The 25,241-nt window shown below is 34.0% G+C and overlaps 1 protein-coding gene across 1 annotated transcript in view; it reads left to right on the plus strand.

Moving 5' to 3' along the window:
• The window catches only part of SMPX (small muscle protein X-linked), a 47,664-nt gene extending 22,762 nt beyond the window's left edge, over positions 1-24,902 (plus strand). The window contains 3 exon segments of the mRNA XM_051985116.1: positions 10,935-11,021; positions 24,760-24,814; positions 24,817-24,902. Coding sequence (XP_051841076.1) covers positions 10,935-11,021; positions 24,760-24,814; positions 24,817-24,890 — 216 coding nt within the window. The 3' untranslated portion in view covers positions 24,891-24,902.
• Positions 24,903-25,241: the final 339 nt, after the last annotated feature.

The raw sequence follows: 25,241 nt of genomic DNA on the forward strand, positions 1-25,241 counted from the left end.
AAAGCAGGGGTAGCCATCCTGATCTCAGATCAAGCTAAAGCAAAAATTGATCTAATTAAAAGAGATAAGGAAGGACACTATATCTTGCTAAAGGGTAGCATGGATAATGAAGCACTATCTATATTAAACATATATGCACCAAGTGGAGTAGCATCTAAATTCTTAAAAGAGAAACTAAGAGAGCTGCAAGAAGAAATAGACAGTAAAACTATAATAGTGGGAGATCTCAACCTTGCACTCTCAGAATTAGATAAATCAAACCACAAAATAAATAAGAAAGAAGTCAAAGAGGTAAATAGAATACTAGAAAAGTTAGATATGATAGATCTCTGGAGAAAATGTAATGGAGACAGAAAGGAATATACTTTCTTTTCAGCAGTTCATGGAACCTATACAAAAATTGACCATATATTAGGACATAAAAACCTCAAACTCAAATGTAGTAAGGCAGAAATAGTAAATGCATCCTTTTCAGACCATGATGCAATGAAAATTACATTCAACAAAAAACCAGGGGGAAGTAGACCAAAAAATAATTGGAAACTAAATAATCTCATACTAAAGAATGATTGGGTGAAACAGCAAATCATAGACATAATTAATAACTTCACCCAAGAAAACGATAATAATGAGACATCATACCAAAATGTATGGGATGCAGCCAAAGCGGTAATAAGGGGAAATTTCATATCTCTAGAGGCCTATTTGTATAAAATAGAGAAAGAGAAGGTCAATGAATTGGGTTTGCAATTAAAAATGCTAGAAAAGGAACAAATTAAAAACCCCCAGTCAAACACTAAACTTGAAATTCTAAAAATAAAAGGTGAATCAATAAAATTGAAAGTAAAAAAACTATTGAATTGATTAATAAAACTAAGAGTTGGTTCTATGAAAAAACCAACAAAATAGACAAACCCTTAGTAAATCTGATTAAAAAAAGGAAAGAGGAAAATCAAATTGTTAGTCTTAAAAATGAAAAGGGAGAACTCACCACTAACGAAGAGGAAATTAGAGCAATAATTAGGAGTTACTTTGCCCAACTTTATGCCAATAAATTCGACAACTTAAATGAAATAGAAAAATACCTTAAAAAATACAGCTTGCCCAAACTAACAGAGGAAGAAGTAAATATCCTAAACAGTCCCATCTCAGAAAAAGAAATAGAACAAACTATCAATCAACTCCCTAAGAAAAAATCCCCAGGACCAGATGGATTTACATGTGAATTCTACCAAACATTTAAAGAACAATTAACTCCAATGTTATATAAACTATTTGAAAAAATAGGGATTGAAGGAGTCCTACCAAACTCCTTTTATGACACAGACATGGTACTGATACCTAAACCAGGTAGGCTGAAAACAGAGAAAGAAAATTATGGACCAATCTCCCTAATGAATATTGATGCTAAAATCTTAAATAAAATATTAGCAAAAAGATTACAGAAAATCGTCACCAGGATAATACACTATGACCAAGTAGGATTTATACCAGGAATGCAGGGCTGGTTCAATATTAGGAAAACTATTAGCATAATTGACTATATCAATAACCAACCAAACAAAAACCATATGATCATCTCAATAGATGCAGAAAAAGCATTTGATAAAATCCAACATCCATTCCTAATAAAAACACTTGAGAGCATAGGAATAAATGGACTTTTCCTTAAAATAGTCAGGAGCATATATTTAAAACCATCAGTAAGCATCATATGCAATGGGGAAAAACTGGAACCTTTCCCAGTAAGATCTGGAGTGAAGCAAGGTTGCCCACTATCACCATTATTATTTAATATCGTATTAGAAACACTAGCCTCGGCAATAAGAGTCGAGAAAGATATTAAAGGAATTAGAGTAGGCAATGAGGAAATCAAACTATCACTCTTTGCAGATGATATGATGGTATACCTAGAGAACTCCAGAGATTCTACCAAAAAGCTATTGGAAATAATTCATAATTTTAGCAAAGTAGCTGGTTACAAAATAAATCCCCATAAATCCTCAGCATTTTTATACATCACCAACAAAACCCAACAGCAAGAGATACAAAGAGAAATTCCATTCAGAATAACTGTTGATACCATAAAATATTTGGGAATCTATCTACCAAAGGAAAGTCAGGAATTATATGAGCAAAATTATAAAAAAGTCTCCATACAAATAAAGTCAGACTTAAATAATTGGAAAAATATTAAGTGCTCTTGGATCGGCTGAGCGAACATAATAAAGATGACAATACTCCCTAAACTAATCTATTTATTTAGTGCTATACCAATCAGACTTCCAAGAAAATATTTTATTGATCTAGAAAAAATAACAACAAAATTCATATGGAACAATAAAAAGTCGAGAATCTCAAGGGAATTAATGAAAAAAAAATCAAATGAAGGTGGCCTAGCTGTACCTGATCTAAAATTATATTATAAAGCAGCAGTCACCAAAACCATTTGGTATTGGCTAAGAAATAGATTAGTGGATCAGTGGAAAAGGCTAGGCTCACAAGACAGAATAGTCAATTATAGCAATCTAGTGTTTGACAAACCCAAAGCCCCTAACTTCTGGGAAAAGAATTCATTATTTGATAAAAACTGCTGGGATAATTGGAAATTAGTATGGCAGAAATTAGGCATGGACCCACACTTAACACCATATACCAAGATAAGATCAAAATGGGTCTATGACCTAGGCATAAAGAACGAGATTATAAATAAATTAGAGGAACATAGAATAGTTTATCTCTCAGACTTGTGGAGGAGAAAGAAATTTGTGACCAAAGATGAACTAGAGACCATTACTGATCACAAAATAGAAAATTTCGATTACATCAAATTAAAAAGCCTTTGTACAAATAAAACTAATGCAAACAAGATTAGAAGGGAAGCAACAAACTGGGAAAACATTTTCACAGTTAAAGGTTCTGATAAAGGCCTCATTTCCAAAATATATAGAGAACTGACTCAAATTTATAAGAAATCAAGCCATTCTCCAATTGATAAATGGTCAAAGGATATGAACAGACAATTTTCAGAGGATGAAATTGAAACTATTACCACTCATATGAAAGAGTGTTCCAAATCATTATTGATCAGAGAAATGCAAATTAAGACAACTCTGAGATACCACTACACACCTGTCAGATTGGCTAAGATGACAGGAAAAAAATAATGATGAATGTTGGAGGGGATGCGGGAAAACTGGGACACTAATGCATTGTTTGTGGAGTTGTGAACGAATCCAACCATTCTGGAGAGCAATCTGGAATTATGCCCAAAAAATTATCAAACTGTGCATATCCTTTGATCCAGCAGTGTTTCTATTGGGCTTATATCCCAAAGAAATACTAAAGAAGGGAAAGGGACCTGTATGTGCCAAAATGTTTGTAGCAGCCCTGTTTGTAGTGGCCAGAAACTGGAAAATGAATGGATGCCCATCAATTGGAGAATGGCTGGGTAAATTGTGGTATATGAATGTTATGGGATATTATTGTTCTGTAAGAAATGACCAGCAGCAAAGGATATGAACAGACAATTTTCAGAGGATGAGATTGAAACTATTACCACTCATATGAAAGAGTGTTCCAAATCATTATTGATCAGAGAAATGCAAATTAAGACAACTCTGAGATACCACTACACACCTGTCAGATTGGCTAAGATGACAGGAAAAAATAATGATGAATGTTGGAGGGGATGCGGGAAAACTGGGACACTAATGCATTGTTGGTGGAGTTGTGAACGAATCCAACCATTCTGGAGAGCAATCTGGAATTATGCCCAAAATATTATCAAAATGTGCATATCCTTTGATCCAGCAGTGTTTCTATTGGGCTTATATCCCAAAGAAATACTAAAGAAGGGAAAGGGACCTGTATGTGCCAAAATGTTTGTAGCAGCCCTGTTTGTAGTGGCTAGAAACTGGAAAATGAATGGATGCCCATCAATTGGAGAATGGCTGGGTAAATTGTGGTATATGAATGTTATGGAATATTATTGTTCTGTAAGAAATGACCAGCAGGATGAATACAGAGAGGCTTGGAGAGACCTTCATGAACTGATGCTAAGTGAAATGAGCAGAACCAGGAGATCATTATACACTTCGACAACGATATTGTATGAGGACATATTTTGATGGAAGTGGATTTCTTTGACAAAGAGACCTGAGTTTCAATTGATAAATGACGGACAAAAGCAGCTACACCCAAAGAAAGAACACTGGGAAACGAATGTGAACTATCTGCATTTTTGTTTTTCTTCCCGGATTATTTATACCTTCTGAATCCAATTCTCCCTACGCAACAAGAGAACTGTTCGGTTCTGCAAACATATATTGTATCTAGGATATACTGCAACATATCCAACATATAAAGGACTGCTTGCCATCTAGGGGAGGGGGTGGAGGGAGGGAGGGGAAAAAAATCGGAACAGAAATGAGTGTCAATATAATGTAATTATTAAATAAAAAAACTTAAAAAAAAAAAAAAAAAAAAAAGAAATGACCAGCAGGATGAATACAGAGAGGACTGGCGAGACTTACATGAACTGATGCTAAGTGAAATGAGCAGAACCAGGAGATCATTATACACTTCGACAACGATATTGTATGAGGACATATTTTGATGGAAGTGGATTTCTTTGACAAAGAGACCTGAGTTTCAATTGATAAATGACGGACAAAAGCAGCTACACCCAAAGAAAGAACACTGGGAAACAAATATGAACTATCTGCATTTTTGTTTTTCTTCCCGGGTTATTTATACCTTCTGAATCCAATTCTCCCTATGCAACAAGAGAACTGTTCGGTTCTGCAAACATATATTGTATCTAGGATATACTGCAACATATCCAACATATAAAGGATTGCTTGCCATCTAGGGGAGGGGGTGGAGGGAGGGAGGGGAAAAAAATCAGAACAGAAACGAGTGTCAATATAAAGTAATTATTAAATAAAAAAATTTAATTAAAAAAAAAAAGAGCCATGTCTGTCAGAGTTGATCATCATATAATCTTGTTGTTGCTGGTACAATGTTCTCTTGGTTCTACTCACTTCCCTCACTTATGTAAGTTTCTTTCTGAAATCATCCAGCTGATCATTTCTTACAGAGCAATAATATTCCATTACATTCCTATGCCATAACTTATTCAGCCATTCTCCAATTTATGGACATCCACTCAGGTTTCAGTCCCTTGCACCACGGAAAGGGCTGCTACAAACATTTTTGCACATGTGGTCCATTCCCCCCTCCTTTTTAAAATAATCTCTTTGGGATGCAGGCTTAGTAGAGATACTGCTAGATCAAAGGATATGCATAGTTTTATAGTCCTTTAGGCATAATTCTAAATTGCTTTTCAGAATAGTTGGATCAGTTCAGAACTCCACCAAGAATGTATTAGTGTCCCTGTTTTCCCACATCCTCTCTAACATTTATCCTTATCTTTTACTGTCATCTCAGCCAATCTGAGAGGGTATGTAGTAGTTACCTCAGAGTCTTCTTAATTTATATTTCTCTGATTAATAATGATTTAGAGTACCTTTTCATATGACTAGAGTTTTAATTTCTTCATCTGAAAATTGTCTGTTAATTTCTTCATCTGAAAATTGCCTGTATTCTTATAAATTTGAGTCAATTCTCTCTATATTTTAGAAATGAGGTCTTTATATGATCACATATTTAGAGGTAGATAGGACACACAGTCTGACTCTCATTTTATTGGACAGGAAACTGAAGTTCATATTATATTAAATGAATTGCCCAAGAGAAGTGACAACAAAAATTTGAACCCAGGTTGTTTTATTACATATCCATGAGGCTTTGTGATGCTAATTCCTTTTTTTTTTTTTTAAAGAGGACATTAAACTTTAAGGCATTCTTGTCCTGTGTTGGTAAACATTGAGTTTTTAGATTAAAAACTACAACAGATTGTTTACTTGACCTTTTTATGAGTCTAAATAAACACTGCCCTCAGGATGATGAATATATATTTTAAAAGTTATAATAATACCCAGCAGTTTCTTCTTTTAGGTACTCTTACCTATGTTTATAAAAGTAGAACTGTTGATGTCAAGCATTTCCTACTGCTTCTTATAGGGTTCACAACAATGACTTCTGTATTCTTAAGGAAATCAACTGTTTTCAAGAACCTACAAATACAAATAATTTCTATGAAACCAACAAACCATTCTTATTTGTTCAGTAAAATAGTTTCCTAGGGGCCTCTACTAGGTAAAACTTTATAAGCTGAGTGTGACTGGAATGTACTTGAATATAATAAAACTACAGTTTTTGCTCTAGAAGGATATACAAAATGAATAGTTTTACACATAATAGCCTTTCCCAAATGCATGCCTTAGTTAACTTTGGTTATATGTGCCCTAATTCTGTTTATTTGAAAAATTCAATGTTTACTTTTTTCTGATATATTTAATATTCAAATTTAATTGTGTATTATTGAATATAGGTTATATAGAACATAGGTCATAGAATTTTAGACCTAAATGGGGCCTAACTGATAATTTATTTTAACTGATGACTAAAATAAATTCCACAGAAGTTAAATTGTTTCCTTGATATTCTATAACAAATTCAGGACTAGATCCTAGGAATCCTGACTGTTTTCCCATTCCTCTGTGTTGCCTTTCTAGGTTTTTTGGTCCTTTTGAACTTTTGGTCATATTCACTTTCATGTGGTCACTCTCTCCAGTGGTGAAGATAGAAATCCATAATTTCTCATTCTTTGAAAGTTTTGTCCATATTTTTTTTCAGAAGGAGCAGTTAAGTGGTACAGGGATAGAGTGCAGGGCTTGTTTGAAGTCAAGAAGACTCATCTTCCTGAGTTCAGATTTGGCCTTAAACATGTATTAGCTATGTGACACTGGGCAAGTCACTTAACTGTGCTTCATTTCTGTATCTGTACAATGAGCTAGAGAAGAAAATGGCAAACCACTTCAGGATCTGCCAAGGAAACACTAAATGGGATCATGATGAGTCAGATACAACTGAACAATGATCATAACATTCCCCTTTCCCCCCAGAAATTCTCTGTAGAGATGATTTCTCCAACATGCTAGTGGTAATCCTCTAGGGCTTTTGCTATATTATATGTATCAGTGAAAATGCTTGTCTTGTTTATGTATTGTTCTTTGCTTTTCCTTAAGAACTGACCACTTTCTTTTCTGATCATCCATGCTCTTGATGGTGCTTTTTTTTTTTTGGTAATACATGTCATTGTTAATCATCAGCCATCATCTTCTTACATTGCCTAAAAGTTACTTACAATTTTGATTATTCTGAGATCATAGTGGTCCACAATTCACATCCATTACAGAATTGCTAAGACAATATTCCTGTTAAATCTGAATTAGCCATAGTGAGAAGTTTGGAATTACTAAAAATGGTGCACAATTTCCCAAATGTGGTATGTTATGCTCTTCTTATTCAATTCTGGCTTCACCTTATTATTCATCTTGAATATCTATAACCAAGATTTATGTACTAATGCACTGTCAGTGGACTGCCCATTCAACTACATTCAACTACTACTTGGGAAATATGCATCAATTTGGTACAATGGCTATGGATTTAAGGAATATCTGAGTTCATATCTGGCCTCAGAAAGTTACTATCTGACCCTGAACTTTTTTTTTAAAACCAAAAATATATTTTTATATCTTTATTTTTTTATTATAGCTTTTTATTTACAAGATATATGCATGGGTAATTTTTCAGCATTGACAGTTGCAAAATCTTTTGTTCCAATTTTTCCTCTCCTTCCCCCCTCCCCCCTTCCCCAGATGGCAGGTAGACTAATATATGTTAAATATGTTAAAGTATATGTTAAATATAATATATGTATACATATTCATACAGTTATTTTGCTGCACATGAAGAATTGGACTTTGAAATAATGTACAATTAACTTCGTGAAGGAAATAAAAATTGGAAGCAGACAAAAACAGAGGGATTGGAAATGCTATGTAGTTGACCCTGAACTTTGCGATCCATACCTTTATCTATCTGCCTTAGTTTCCTTGTTTTTAAAATGGGAATAATATTAACAATGTCCCAAGGTTGTCATGAGGATAAAATGAGAACTGTAAAGTGCTTTGCAAATTTTAGAGTACTATGTAAACACTAGATATTATATTTATTCTTCAACTTAGCTTATCTTACTGATCTCTTTTCAGTAGCCATGGGTCTCATTGAGGAAGCTCTATAATGTTTCTAGACTTGACAGAAGTAATCTCTATTGATACTGATATGATCATCTGAGAACATTGTCTATTAAAGTGATTCCTCTGTTATCTTTGACCCATTATAGGATGTTCTTCTAGATACAGGCAATCACCTTTGGTTTTGTGGCTTAACTATGTCTATGGAGGCAATATGGAAGACATGGACAAAAATCACATAGCACTAATGAGTTACAATTGGATGCTGTACTTGGTATTGTTGAAAATGAAGTAGTAGAATTTTGATTTATTAGTTCATTCATAGCTTGGAAAAAAAAGTTAAAACTCTCAAAAACTTGTTTCAAAAGATATCATTAGGAGATGATTCCTAGAAGTAACATTCTGGTCCTTTAAATACCATCCTTCATTGCTCCTTCAAATGTATTTCCTTTAACTTCTCATCTAATCAATCTGAACTTTCAAAATTCTATCCAAAAGCTCTTAATCACTTTTTTTGGTGGATGGTTTGAGATACACTTTACAAAATTAAACTACATATTCAATATAATTATCTTATGTCTACTATATGCATTAGAACATTTTTTTCACTCTCTTTGCTCAGGAAACAATCTTTATATATACCACTGAAATGAAATCATAAGCCAAACAAAACAATAACTACATTGAACTGTTATATTTCATTATATTATACGTATTCAAATGTTTTTTAAGTGCTGGGCTTTTCCCATTCTCTTTCCCGATCTTAAAGCTAAGAGGGCCAGATTTGATAAGTTCTAAGTTCTCAGGAAATTTAGTTAGTTGGCACAGTGGAATGAACGTGGAGTCAGAAAGACTCATCTTTGTCAGTTCAAATCTAGCCTCAGACACTTATTAACTGTGCGGATCTTAGACCACTCATTTAATCCTATTCATCTCAGTTTCCTCATCTAGCTGAAGAAGGAAATGACAAACTACTCTAGTATCTTTGCCAAGAAAACCCCACAGAGGATTACAGAGAGTCAGACATAACTGAACAACAAAAGTTTTCTCTCATCTCTAAATCCTAATGACATATATAAAAATTTTTATTTTGTTTTTCAAATTATTTGAGGAACATAAAATGGGATACTGCATAGATTTTTGTACCTGTAGTCATAAGATCATATATTTGGAGTTGAAAAAATCCTTAGAGGCTATCAAGTTCAAGTGTATCACTTTACAGATAAAGAAACTGAGGCTCTCCCGGGTTATTTATACCTTCTGAATTCAATTCTCCCTATGCAACAAGAGAACTGTTAGGTTCTGCACACATATATTGTATCTAAGATATACTGTAACCTATTCAACATGTAAAGGACTGCTTGCCATCTGGGGGAGGGGGTGGAGGGAGGGAGGGGAAAAATTGGAACAGAAGTGAATGCAAGGGATAATGCTGTAAAAAATTACCCTGGCATAACTTAATAAAAAGTTATTTAAAAAAAAGAAACTGAGGCTCAGAGAGTTTAGGAGAATTGAGCTTAAATCTTTTCTCTGATACTAGCTGGGTGCTCTTTAGTGAAGAAAAAGCTTAAGTTCTCTGAAATTAATTTTCCTTATCTGATAATGGGGGTGATGATATTTATTTAAAAGGGCTATTATGAGACTCAAATGAAATAATATTTCCTTTAAATCTGAATGATTTAGTTTCAAATGAAGGACCACTAGGTCTTACCATTTGCCTTGCCCCTGGGTCTTAAGATCCTTTGGGTTCTACCATCTGCTCTGCCAGTATAACTCCTAGATTCTGAGCCACTTGACTAGTTCATGGACTCTCAAAATTCCTAAACTTTTCCTTTCACCTCCTGCCTGCACTCTTAGTCCTTCCTGGCCTTTCCATCTGCCCTGCAGCTGAATTCCCTTATCTTTGCCATCTCTGACAATTAGAACATGAGCTTCTTGAGAACAAGACCTGTCTCACTTTTTCCTCTTCGTATTCCAGTGGCTCAGTACAGTGCTTGCCATATCTTCAGCATTTAATAAATGTTTTATCATTCATTAATTGATGAGTGGTACTATAAAACTTATAGTATCTTAAAATTCTTCCTAAGGGATTTTAAAACTTAGGGTGCTTAAGTTTAATATCATAATCCTGGCATGTTGTTGATTAGTATAATTACTATATTAAGTCATCTGAATGGTATATGGAAACCTTGATTCCCCAATCTGCTGCCCTTCTCAGTCACTATCACAAATGACTACATAATGGGGAATAAAGACTCATTTATATGCTGGTAATGTCTGAACTTTTATGGAATGAGAATATTGAGAGAGACTGTCTAGCCAAGCTAAATCTCCCTAATACTGCAAATAAAAGCCTTAGGTGAATGAGGAGGAATGGAAGAGATTCAAATCAGGCCAGAGGATGCTTGCCTCTCTGTGTTTAGGGGATATGCATTCTCTTCATGGATAGAAAAGAAGAGAAGAGGAAAGAGCTATACATCCCAAGAAATGAGCAACCCTTATTGTCTTTGGTTCATATTCTGTAATCCTGAAGGGTAAATGATAGTAATGAGATTGGCTATACATAGCTTTGAATTAACATGCTGGTAGTTCTGTTATAACAAACGCATGGTATCATTCTTTCTTTGAAAATTCAATAATTGTATACATTCTCTCCAGTCCCCTCCCTTCTCTGGTAGTTAGATGTGCAGGAAGATACCTCTCTGGGAATTCATTGCAGATTCATTATTTTCCTATAGTCAATCTCTCAATGTTTTTCTCTCATAGGCGAATATCAATATCCCAATGGGAGCCTTTCGACCAGGAGCAGGACAGCCTCCCAAAAGAAAAGAATTTACTCCTGAAACAGATGAGGTAAGGGAAAATTTTAAAAAAGCAAGAGCTGAGACGCTTTTTGTGTGTGTGTGTGTGTGAGTGCCTTCTCTTCCCACTAGAGGGGAGCAGAGGCCAGGAGCTCATTCTGGGCTTGGGAAAGAACAATTCAATCTAGAGACAGCTCCTCCATCTATCTCTTCGATATATTCAGTGGAATGACTTTTTTTCAGTACCCACCTTAATTAGTTTCAAGTCTATTTTCCTGTGCAAATATATTTCAACACTTAGTTCGATGCTTTATTTGACAAAAGGATTCTCTAAATATTTGTTGATTGATTTGTGGGATGATTCATATGAGTGTATATGGGGAAGAAGAGTGATGTGAGGAGAGAGTTTGCAGGTTCATTTTGTTTTTTATAATTATATTCAATCAATTTGCTGAATTTGTTCTGGCTTGGAGGTTTGTATCTGTCTGAGTATGTGTGCCCAAGTTGCATGGGTGGGCATGTAGTAAGCAAAAAAGATTGTGCAGGAGCATTAGACCAAAAAAAAATTACTAAATATATTAAATCCAAAGTTTCCTTTCCAAAAAAGTAACAATAATGAAAACAAAAACCCATTTTTGTTAAGCTCTTCCAGATAACCCTCCTTGCACCCTCTCCCCATTCCCTCCTTTTCTTTACAAGAAATTGCACAGATAAAATGGAAGTCAGACTATAAAGGCTAATAATGAAGCCCAGGCAAAGATTCTTTGTTTTCTTTAAATGTTTATTTCTTTCCCTCTATGTAACATCCCTGATAAAATTGGGAGAGTTTGTCTTTAAAAAAATAATAATTTAAAAAATGTAAAGGCTTTTGCCACAATAAGGCAAAAAAAATAGAATTTAATGGGGCCCATAGGGTAGGTATTAAAACTTTTTTTAAAAGGTTTAACTCCTGGACTAAGTGTTTTGATGTTGAACACCATATCCAAATTTGTGGTTTCTAATAAAACTTTATTCTCTGGATCTAATCTTTTCCCTATGAACACACTTAAAGTAGCTTTAAATTCTCATGCCAAAGAGAAATATGCAATTCAGAAGAAACAGAGGGTTTTATCTCCAAGGCCAGAGGCCCACTCTTCTCTACTCCATTTTCAGGACTAGGGCTCCTAATATTAACTAGACATTTTGAAATATTATAAATAGATAGATGGATTAATAGATAGATAGTTGTATAGATAGATAAATAGATGGATGGAAGGAGAGATAGACCATTTATTAAGCACTTACATGTGCCATATACTGTGTCAGATGCTGGGGATATAAAAACAAAGAATTTACATTCCCAAAGAGTTTACATTCTAATAGGGGAAAGAAAAATATAAATGAGAGCTGAAAAACAGGAAAGGGAAGAAGTTGCCTATGTTAAGACTAGTGTGGAATATTTTAGTCTAATCTGCTTTTGTGAATATATCTGTTCCTCTGATCTACAATACTGACTGTCATTACCATGGTGTTTCTGATCTCACATCATGAGACCAGGGTACTGAAATAATTACTTACATGTATGATCCCTAGTTGCCTAGGGAAGTGTGAAACTCAAAGTTTTCCAATAGTGACTAGAGAGTCAAGACAGCTGTTTTCAAGGCCAGATAGAATAGGTTTCTCTCTTTCAGGAATCCCTTTGGCCTATTAGAAAAGAGAAATGTTAGTTTTCAATGACAAATTTTGGTTGCTGTTGAATCCATAAGACAATCATCGCTGTTGTGTATAAGATGAACTAGGACAATTTTTCATGGGAATACCCTGGTGTATCTCCCAATTTAACTTTGAAGATGAGAGGGTGATCCAAAAAAAAAGTTAGTTACTTGTAAAGATAAAAAGAAACTAGCCTGAGGTGTAGATTATAATGAAATGAATAAATATTGGGGCATCAGCTTAAAAGATAGTTCAGTGGGGTGTGATAGACTTGGTTTTCTTGGAATTCTTTTATTCAATCTCCTAGTTAAAGATTTCAAAAATAATAAATTGGGTTATACCACACCAGAGCATTGTCCAACACTGACCTCAGCTGAAAGTCTCTCCCTGCTCATTTACTTATGAACTATTTTATGGACATTTTAATGACCTATATCTATGGTGCTATTACTTCAGAATCCTTTTAGGTAGTCATGGCAATAATTTTCTCTTAGGGGTTCATTCATGTGGCTTTTGTTGGCCTGAATGCTCTAGGGACCTATATGAAGGAATTTAGGACAATAAAAACAGCACATTGGCCTTACAATTGTGTTCCCTACTTTCCTTCTTTCCTTTATAGAACCACATTGTGTGAAAGTTGACAATTAAATGCTAATTCAGCTGCCTTCTTTGAGTTTACAATTCATTTTGATTTTATACAATACCCATCTAGAGATGAGATCATATTCATAAAATACAAACAGGGTTAATTATAACAATAAAAACCGAAGATAGACTATTCAGTCTAGGTTTTCTCTGTTGAGTCCCCACAAGAGATAATGTGAGGCACCAGAAATTGTTTACATTTATAATGTATTTTTCTTCTAAAAGATTTCAAAGCAAAATCTTTCAAGACTATGCTTAGGTACATGTGAAAGTGATCTTTTTTATTTTATGAAAAAAAAAGAATAATATCTAAAGGATATTATTATCCTTTCATCATCACACAGAGTTACTGGTAGAGAAAAAACAGAAGGCTTCAATTCTTAACCCCAAGTGGGATTTCCTTTATCATCCTATATATTTCATTTATTTAAAATATTATTTCCAATTTTAATTAATTAAATTTAATTTTAATTAATTAATTACATTTAATGTAAAACATTATTGTTTATTTAAAGCATTATTTATTATTTATTTTTAAACATTCTGAGAAAGGATCTGTGAGCCTCATCAGTTTGCTAAAGATATCCATGCCATAAAATGGTTAAGAACTCTTGGATTAGATGGTTCCTTCTAACACTATGAGACATTGAATTCATTAACTGATTATTTTGCCTTTATGATGAGAAACTATGTTGTTTTTTTAATTAATTTTGTCAAGAGATGGATGATCTGGCTCTTCTCACTAAATTGAATAAAACTTTAGGTGAGAGACAGCAAGTTCCTTATAAAGAACAGTGGACTTGGAATTGGGAGGTAGACTTGATTTCAAATCCAAAAGTTATTATTTAAACTTTCTGGTAGAGCTGAGACTTAAACATAGGTATAATCTCTGCATCCAGTGCCCTCTCCTTGTGTAGATCAACATCCATACTTAGATGTCAGATTGAATATATGAGAACAATTTGTTTCAATAACCATGAAGGCAACTGACACAGTGTAGAATGCTTAGAGCTTGATCAAACATTGAAGACATCAAGGTCATTCACTGTACTTTAGGCCATCAATAGTCATCCTGACATTTGTCTTGCCACTGGATTTTGATGATTCTTGGAAGAGAGAGAATAAAGTGTATGACTTTGTGCAATTCTGTCTTACTTAAATCCAAATTATGATCCATATTGTCATTTATCTTCTTTGTAAACAAAGGCTGCACAATTTGGTTTGAGACTAGATTTGAACTAAGAAGTCTTCCTGACTTTAGGCCCAGTACTTTATTCACTGTACTACCTATAAGAATAGTGCAATTATTGATTGAAAAAGAGTTTGTTTTCTCTCTTTAATTTTTAAATCAACTTGCCCTACCTTCAACTGCTTCTATTCACAAATTAGAAACTATTAAAACTAACACATTAGTTAAGATACTTAGTTGAAAGGGGAGTTAGAGTTAAAACTCTAGTTTAAAGTTAGAGTTTAAAACTTTAGTTTGTATCAACCAAACTAAATACCATAAGGAGTGAGTAACAGCTCACTATAGGAACATTATTGTTGTTCTATCATGTTTTACTCTTCATGATCTCATCTGGGGTTTTCCTGGCAAAGGCACTAGAGTTGTTTGCTTATTTCCTTCTTGAGCTCATTTTTGTTTATTTTATAGAATTTTATTTTTCCAAATACATGAAAAGACAGTTTACAACATTCATTTTTTGTAAGACTTTGTGTTCCAAAATTTTCTCTCTTCCTCCCCTCCCTCCACCTCTCCAAGACAGCAAGCAATCTTTAAAAGGTTAAATATATGTAGTTCTTTTAAACATATTCCCATATTTGCCGTGCTATGCAAGAAAAATCAAACCAAAAGAGAAAAAACATGAGAAAGAAAATAAACAAAAAAGGTGAAAATACCATGCTTTGGTTCATATTCAGTCTTCAAAATTCTTTCTCTTGATTCAGAGGGTATTTTCCATCCAGAGTCTATTGCAATTGCCTTGAATGGCTGAATTGTTGAGAAAAAACAAAGTTAATCACAGTTGATTATCACATAATCTTCTTGTTACTATGTACAATGTTCTTTTGGTTTTGTGCACTTCACTCAACATCAGTTCATGTAAGTCTTTCCAGGATTTTCTGAAATCATCCTGCTCATCATTTCTTTTAGAACAATAATATTTAATTACATTCTGATATCATAATTTATTCAATCATTCCCAAAAGATGGGCATCCACTCAATTTCCAGTTCCTTTCCACTTCAAAAAAGAACTGCTACAAATATTTTTGCACATGTAGGTCTTTTTATTTATCTTATGATCTCTTTGGGATACACATCACTGTAGAGACACTGCTGGATCAAAGAGTATGCACAATTTGATAGTTTTTTGGGCATAGTTCCAAATTGCTCTTAAAAATGTTTGGATCATTTCACAACTCCACCAACAATGTATTAGTGTCTCAGTTTTCCCATATTCTTGCCAACATTTATCATTATCTTTTCTTGTTATCTTTTCAAATCTGAGAGATGTAAAGTGGTCCTTAAGAGCTGTCTTAATTTGCATTTCTCTAGTCAATAGTTATTTAGAGTATCTTTTCATATGACTAGAAATGGCTTTTATTTATTCATCTGAAAATTATCTGTTAATATCCTTTGGCAATTGGGAAATTACTCATAGTCTTAAGAATTTGAATCAATTCTCTATATATTTGGAAATTAGGCCTTTATCAAAAACACTGGTTGTAAAAAAAAAATGTTTCCCAGCTTTCTGCTTCATTTTTAATTTTAGCTGCATTGCTTTTGTTTGTGCAAAACCTTTTAAATTTAATGTAAATAAAAATTATCTGTTTTGCATTTCATAATGTTCTTTAGTTCTTCTTTGTCCAAAAATTCTTTCCTTCTCCAAGGATCTTTCAGTTCATTGTTTACAGATGAAGAACTAAGACAAACATGATTAAGTGACTTGTCTAGGGTCATGCAGCTAAGTGTCTGAGGCCAGATTTGAACTCATGGAAATAAGTCTGACTCCAGGCACAGCACTCTATTCACTGCACCATCTAGGTATTAGTAGTGGAAATATCAAGTAACTCACAGATGACAAAGGTCAAGAATAGAGCCAACAAGAAAAGCCATCTTCACTTTTATAAGCTAATGCACAATGTATGAATAATAAGTAAAATGAGTTAGAGATCCTTAATATTAAGAGGCAATTTTGTACTTATAGATTTCACCAAAACTTGAGTGAGGCGGATCAGAGGTATGCTGAAACTAGCTTGAATCATTTTTAAAAAGCTGATTTTATCTTTGTTCCCCTTACTTTAGGCCCCAATATTTAGTAGTGTAGCCTTATGATAGTTAGAATAGCTATATCAAGTATTTCTTCCCAACATCTGGGACAATCTTTTGCCTACACCAACTATGTCCTTAGAGAGAGTGGACTTAAAATTAACACAGTTTCTATATAGGTTTGGTCCTAACCTACCATGGACAGGGTTCCTAAAGTCATTCTTTGGGATATTGATAATGGACTATCTAGTCTCTAAAACCAGAACAGACTGTGTTCTCAGATCTCCTGGCAATAGATCTTCTGACCTTTAGAAATTTATATGGAAATAGCTATCTTTCATCTTTTTTTCACTTAAAAGCAAGAAAGAATAGACACAAGAAAGACAAGAAACAACAGCAGGGCATTGCTCTCTCAATTTCATGCTAGCTACTAGGGAGAGAGTTCCTGAAGTCCTGCCTCATCCAAAGGGACTCAGCAATTCATCCACTTTCTCCAGTGTTAAATATTCTAGAAACAGTTTCCAGTAAGAGAATTGTCCTTATTGACTAGGACCTGTTAGATTGCCTTTCTCCCCCCATCCCCCCACCTCCTACTCCCACCCCGCCGAGGCAACTGGGGATAAGTGACATGCCCAGGGTCACACAACTAGAAAGTGTTAAGTGTCTGAGGCCAGATTTGAACTTAAATCCTCCTGATTTCAGGGCCAGTACTCTATCCACTGTGCCATCTAGCTGCCCCTAGATTAACTTTTAAATTTTGATTAGCTACAGAGTCAGTCTAAAACTCTTTCATCATATCCTGTAGACCAGGAACACTTACAAAATAAGTGCATTTTTCAAAATCTGTGTGGGGATTGCATCAGTCAATTCTTCTACACATATTTTGGTTCTTTGGATTGATTGGTCAGTTCCTCATTATACCTTCATGACACTTTCATTCTTCAAAAAGTCACACAGCTAGAAAGTGTTATGTGTCTGAGGCCAGATTTCAATTCAGGTCCTCCTGACTTCAGGGCTGGTGCTCCATCCACTGCGCCATCTAGTTGTCTCAAATGAATCATTTTTTAAAAAAGAAATTATTTTTATTTTTAATTTAATGAATGTCAAATAAAACGATCACTTTCATGTACAAAATTGAAACAGGAAAGAAGATTGTATATAAAATCATAAATCTCTAATATGCACAATTTGCTTTTCCTTTTAATAATATAATAAATCTAGGGGCAGCTAGTTGGTGTAGTGGATAGAGCACCAGCCCTGAAATCAGGAGGACCTGAGTTCAAAACTGGTCTGAGACATTTAACACTTCCTGGCTGTGTGACCCTGGGCAAGCCACTTAACCCCAATTGCTTCAGCAAAATAAAAAAGAATCTAATAAATCTAATGCATGATTTTCAAAGATGTCCTGCTTGTCTGTGTTTTCTTTTGGTCCTCTTTCTAATCTCTTTGCACATTTAAAAATGCTTCAGTGGCCCTCTTGTTTTTCTTTTTTGACAGCCCCATAGCTTTTCTTTTCCCCAGCCCCTTCAATTAAAAAAAAGAAAAAAGAAAAAAGTCTTCTAACAAACATGAGTAATCAAACAAAACAAATTCTCATGTTAGCTATGTTCAAAAATTTATGTCTCAATCTTCAGTTTGAATCCATCACCTTTCTAAAAGGAAGGAGGTAACACATTTTATTACAGTTTGTCTGGAATCATTGTTTTTTTCATTATCTGGAGTTTAAGAGATACAGGTCTAAAAGCACAAAGAGGAAAGAATTCCATCGAGGGAGAAAAGAAAAATTTCTAAAGAAACGGACATAGATGGATACTAAGGAACTCACTGATCAGCTTGGAACTGAAAAACAATCACTGAAGATAGAAACAAGGGCAAGTAATGGAAAGTGAATATAAAAGAATATCAGGATTCATAAAGGCTAACAATGAATACTCTGGACAAAAGGACTTTTCCTGCCTCATATTTAGGAAACAGAAAGGGATTAAAGAAGAGATAAATAACAGATATTGTTGTTTGTCCTTTCTTTTCAAAGAGTACCCAAGGAAGATGATGTCATGATTTATAAGTGAATTGGATTTAAGTGAGGGAGAGCTGTGCAAAGTCATCAGTTTCCCTTTCTCCTCCAGAACCATCTGGGTCCAGTGGCAAGCTACAGCTCAGGTCAAATGGAGATAAGAGAATTTGACCTTTTTAAGCTAAGGTTTTTTCCAGGTCTCAGTTTGACTGAGACAATGTCCTTTTAATGATTAAGGCTGTATAACATGACACAGAGAAGGCAGAACTATCCATTTTTGCTTATTTTCTTTTTTAAGGACAATAATCTTTGGATTAGAAACAACAAAACAAAATGGCTAGTAGAGATTTAAATCCAAGATAATCCAAGATAAATCCAAGATAATTTAAGATAAATAAGTATATAGTAAGACATTACCTAGCTGCCCTCAATGAATTTAAATCATCAGGCTCAAATCAGGTATATCCTAGAGTTCTGAACCAGCCAGTATGGTAGCTGAAATGTTATCAAGAAATCTTTGAAAAATAATGGAGGACAAGAAAGGTATCAATCTAGAGAGGGAAAAATGTCCCAGCTTTTGAGAAAAGAGAGTAGCATTTACAAACCATAGGTCAATTAATTAATAAACATTTATTGAGTCCACTATGTGCCAGGCATTGTGTTAAGAGCTGACTCAATGATTTTTTGGTTTAATTCTTGAGAATATTTTAGGATGTGCTATTAAATATGTAGTTCATGAACATACACAAGAGGGAATGGTGCTTTAGAAGTTTAAGAATTTGTCATGTCAGATCAGCTTTGTTGTATTTTCTAAGGATTACTACGCTGGTAAATCAGAGGAATGCTGTGAATTTAGTCTAATTTGATTTTAGCAAAGCATTTGGTAGATACAGATGGATTTAGACCAGGTTAAATGGCTTCCCAAAGAATAGCCATTAATAAATCTTGTAGAGTGCTTAAAGTATTTGTTCCTGGCCTCAGAGTGCCCAATATTTTTATCAGTGTCATGGATGAGTCTTGCATAGCATGCAGATTAAATATACAAATGTCACAAAGCTTTGAGATAAAAAAAAGTCTTGGGATCTGAGTGGTCACTTCCAGAAGGTTCAGAGAACAGCCAGGATATAGAGAGGAAATAAGACCATGATATAGGACAAATGAGTGAAGAAACTACAGATATTTAGCTAGAAGAAAAGAAGACTTGAAGCATTTGAAAAGTTGTCATGTGGAAAAAAGATTATGCTAGTTCTTTGTTGTTCAGTAATTTCAGTTTTGTCTGACTCTTCAAAACTCTATTTGGGATTTTCTTGGCAAAGATACTTGAATGGTTTCCCACTTCCTTCTCTAATTCATTTTTACAGATGAGGAAGCTGAGGCAAAAGGATTAAGTGACTTGCTCAGTGTCACACAGCTGGTAGATATCTGAGGCTGGATTTGAACTCAGGAAGATGAGTCTTCCTCATTCTAGGTCTAAGCCCCAGCATTCTATCTCCTGCTCCACCTAGATGCCCATAATTGTCACTTGGCCCCAAAAGGAAGAACTAAGAATAGTAGATGGAAGTTGATGGGAAACTGCTTTAGATTTGATATAAGAAAAAACTTCCTAATAACTAGAATTATCTAAAACTGTAACCAAGAGCTTTGGGAGGTAATGGCTTCCCACCTCATTAAAGATCTTCATTTGAAGCATGAATGACTATTTCATGACTCTTCTTACAAGGGACTTTGGAGATAAGATTCTTTGGCAGGACTTATTTGGATTAGATTGCCTCTGAGGTCCTTATAATGTTGAGCTTCTCTCTCACCATAAATCTATGAAAAGTGACCATTAAAGGTCTTCATTTGAAGCATGAATGACTACTTCATGACTATACTTGCAAGGAACTTTGTAGATGAGATTCTTTGGCAGGAATTATTGGGACTAGATTGCCTCTTGGGGTCCTTATAATGTTGAGCTTCTCTATCACCATGAGTCTGTAAAAAGTGACCATCTACTGATTTCCTGCCCCAAGAAAAACAAGATTTTAAAATTCAGGTAAATTAAAGAATTTAGTTAATTTTTTTTTAAAGCTAAAGCTCTGTTAAATAAAGTGCTCCCACTTTTAAAGCACACAATTTGGATGCCTCATGTGAAAAACATATTTTTTAAATCATATGCATCTTCATCTATTGAAAACAAAATTCGATATCTTGTCAAAGTAGAATTTGATATACTAAGATTTAAATTCCTTGGAAGAAAAGTGCCATTCAAATATTAGATACTGCTCTTATAATTATTATTTTATTATTTTTATTCTTTGAAAGTTCACATAATAGTTCTTTGCAGAGAAAACTACAAATACCACATTACTTTTGTGCATAAAGTCCGCAAATGCATCATGATAAGGTGTTACAGAAATCCAGAAAGTAACATTATCCAGGAACTTAATAAGTTGTATAGGAAACGTTTTTCTTTTCTATTTCCTTATTAAAACTTATCACTTATCAAGTGATAAGATAACATTTTCAAGGAAGGAAGCATCATTCATGTCACCATTATATATATATTAAAAACCATCTTTATAGTCAATTAAACATTTTTTCCATGGAAGTCCCTATAGAATTTTCTAGAATGCCATTTTCAGCAAATGGTTTTTAAAATTTTCCATTCTTATTTATAAATGTACATACAAGGGAGGAAAGTATAATCCTGTGGCTCGTAGTTTATATACCAATGAGAGGGCAATTATTTTCAAATGTATGCTGTAGGTATAGATGGTATTGTGATATTTTGCTATTGTGTGAAGGTAATAAATATGCGAGGTGAAGTAGCCAAGTACCAATAGAATCAAAAGCAACAAAGGAAGGAAAATGCCATTAAACCTTAAATACTTCAATATTTTATTTTTTCATTTAGCTTGTGAATTAGCCCCACTAAAAGGCCACCAATTCATTCTACTGTTGATCTGAATTACATTAGGGCCGTTCAGTGTAGCAATATTAATGAAGGGACTAATGTGTGGATTGTAGACTTAAAATAGAAAGAAAACTAATCAATTTCCCCCCTCCCCCCTGTTTTACTTCCTAGATTTGGTATCAAAAGTCTCTCTAAATAGGTGATCATGTAATAATTCAGAGTCCATGCAAGGGGTAGGAAAAAAGAAAACCTATGCATAAAACTCAAGTTCAAATGAGATTTATTAATGGATATTTTGTAAAGCTGGTAGAGACCACAGACTGGAGATAGAGAGCTTATAAATTTCTGGATCTATGTTCAGATTAGAGTGGTATCATGGCAGTCCCATTAGATTGGAAGAGTAGAAATGTGACAGTTCCTCCAAATGTGATTTTTCTTGCTTTCCTTTTTGGTATAGGACAAGTTTTATTGCCACCATATGTTAGGTATTCTCCCTCTCTTTTCAGTGGCTGTAGATGGTGATTAGTAGAGTAACAAGCATTTTTCTGTTATCTCTGCTTCCAGATCTATGCTTTGGAATTTTTGAGCATTGTAATTACTTGATAAGACAAAGGAAGGGGAAAGAGAAGTTAGGGAAAGAATCTGATTCATTTCATGGCTAATTTGAACCCTGTATGTTTTTGTGGCCCTGGTTAGATTTCAAAAAAACTGTGTGCAGGTGGTTATAGATTTCTACAAAGAACAAAGGTATAGAAGCTTATTCTTGGATTGAATTTCTTTTTTCAAAAAGTTATTCCTATTTTGAATTAATAAACATCCTTCCATTTCTACTCCTTCTCATGGGCATTTCTACATACAAATTAGGTCAGAAAAAGAGAGCTGTATATGAATTTGAAGATCTCTGTTGTACATAGATTATTTTCTTTTTAACTTGGCCTGAATTTCTGATTTAACTCCTAATTCTTCTGAACCAGTCTCAAGACATTGTAGGAGATGGTTTTTTAACCTAAGATTTGGGAACTCAATTAAAAAAATTAAATCTGTTTCAACATAATTTTTTTTCTTTGTAACCATAAAGAAGGGGATCATAAGCTTCACCAGATTACCAAAGGTGTCCATGACATAAAAAAGCATTAAGCACCTATGCTTTTTAAAGGATTTTAAGAAACTTTAAAACCTATAACAGGTTAACATTTCTCTTGTGGAATTTTTGTTTATGTGTACAGAGATCTGTTATATGAACGATAGCTAATATTTCAATGGGAATTTCCCCTCAAGAAACTTTTAAAATGTTCTTAGTTGGCAAGATTTCAATTGATTTCTATTTCAATTGATAAAGTTGTATGTGGTAGAAAATAATTGTATTTTAAAATTTAGGCATCTGAACAGTATCATGCAAAGGTGGGAATATTGTTTATTCAACATATACTGGAGTGCTTTGCATCTATGAGATAGGCTAGGATAGCTGCTTAGAGCTTTAATGGGCCCTCAAGCCAGTCTAGTTCATTAGACTGTGAACACTTTGAGAGAAGGAATTTATTTATTTTTTGCCTTTTTCTTTTGGTAGTCCCAGAACTTAACACAATGCCTAAGACATGGTAGGTATTTAATAAATGGTAGTTGATTAAGTGACTGATTTAAAAGCACTTCCTAAGCACAACTTCAAATTATGACTAAACGTTCATTTTTAAAGCCATTTACAGAAACTAATTACATTGTTAAACAACATACATATGTAACATTGCATGGATACATATTTGATATTTATTATATAGATTATCACTGTTAATTCTCTGTTTTATTAATAATCTTTATTTTAGTTCAGATTCCTTGAAGACAAAATTTGGCCAACTTCGTACTTTCATGACTTTTTTTTGAATCTACAGCATTTTATGGATTCTGTGTTTCAATATTAACAGACACGTTTTGAACAACAATTGTAAGCAAGGCAGTAGAGAGTGATGCTTAGAAGAGTATGACATAGTCTCTGTTTTCAAGGAGCTTAGATAGGCAAAAAAAGACATAAAAAAGCCAAGACATGAAAAACTAAAAAGAAAAGAAAAGAAAAGAATGAAATAGCAACTTAACAAAAAAAAAAGTACTCAAAAGATATAATATGAGGACCATAGAAAATTAATTTTCTGAATTCAGAAGGCTATAAGGTCAATGCAGCCTAGAATTGTTTGGGATGGATTCATAGAAAGGTAGAATTTAAAGTCATGGAGTGCCAGAGATAAAAGGGATCTTCTAAGGTTGTCTATTTCAACTCTATCATTTTATTGAAGATGAAACATTTTATTGAAGATGAGCTTGGTGGTAAAATGACTTACTCTGGATCACACAGTTTAATAAGTGACAGAGCTGGAATTCTAAGCTAGATTTCCTGATTACTTTCTGCTGTCTCATCCTGCTCAAGAGTACTTTCCTATTCTTCAGAAAGGTAGCTAATCCATAAAGAGAGATCAAATCACATTATGAAGTTAATTTCAATTACCTACATGAGATACTTCATGTTGTTGAGTCATTTCAACCATGTTCTGACTCTTTGTGACTCCATTTGAAATTTTATTGGACAAGATACAGGAATGGGTTGCCATTTCCTTCTCCAGGTTATTTTACATATAAGGAAATGGAGGCAAATAGGGTTAAGTGACTTGCCAGGGTCACATAGTTAGGAAGTGTCTGAGGCTAGTATTTGGAGAGAGAGAGAGAGAGAGAGAGAGAGAGAGAGAGAGAGAGAGAGAGAGAGAGAGAAGGAGGGAGAAAGAGGGAGACAGACAGACAGATGGATGGACAGAAACAGAGAGAGAGAGAAAGAGAGGGGGGTGGAGATTGAAGTTTTTCTTTAAAGGGGAACAAAAGGAAGTTCTAAACAAAATATATATAAGCAAGGCAGTTTTCAAAGTAATTGTGGATTTTAGATATTTAAAATTTGACAAAATGGAGATTCATAATTTTCAATACAATCCTCTTTTTATATTATTCTGTGTAAATAGAGATGAACTTTTTTTTTTTTTCTGTTTACATTGGAAAATTAAAAAAAAAAAAGAAACAAGTTTGGAGTCTCAAGACATGGGATGGAGTCCAGGTTCTGACAATTACTTTGGCTATCTGTCCCTTCACCTCTGGAGATTGTTTCCACATCTGCAAAGTGAGAGAGTTTTTCAGAAGATATATACTAGTCTGTGATCCTTCTGAGTAGTGTGGTGGTGACTGGAGGAAGAATCTCGACTCTCTCTTAACTCTAATGATTTTTTCCTCCCTTTTTGTTCAGAGCCTTCCTCCTACCACAGAAGAGAAGAAGGTACCTCCAGGAGCAAAGAAACTGCCGGACCTGCAGTTAACCTATCAGAGATCCAGAATGTAAAAAGTGAACTGAAATATGTCCCCAAAGCTGAACAATAGTAAAAAGGAGGAAGGTGAGTATTTTGTTAATTTCCAAAACTTTTATTAAATGATTGAAAAAAAAATCCAAGAAGATGATATCTGGAATTTCAGAAGTGGAGTGGGTGAATGGGAAAGAACAGGTACTTCTATCAGCTGTTGATTAGTATTATGGAGTCCAGCCACTTTTTCTTCAATTCCTTATATATAGGATAAAAATATTCATGTGTGCAGACATTAACTTAGCTATTGTCTATATTTTTCTTTCTTCTTAAAAATGTATTTTATTGATACCTTCTGTCTTAAGACAATCATTTCCAAACCCATCCTTCTAGACTGAACCTCCTTTTATGGCAAAGAAAAACAATCAAC

Source organism: Antechinus flavipes, chromosome 3 (genome assembly GCF_016432865.1).
Source record: "Antechinus flavipes isolate AdamAnt ecotype Samford, QLD, Australia chromosome 3, AdamAnt_v2, whole genome shotgun sequence".
NCBI lineage: Eukaryota > Metazoa > Chordata > Mammalia > Dasyuromorphia > Dasyuridae > Antechinus > Antechinus flavipes.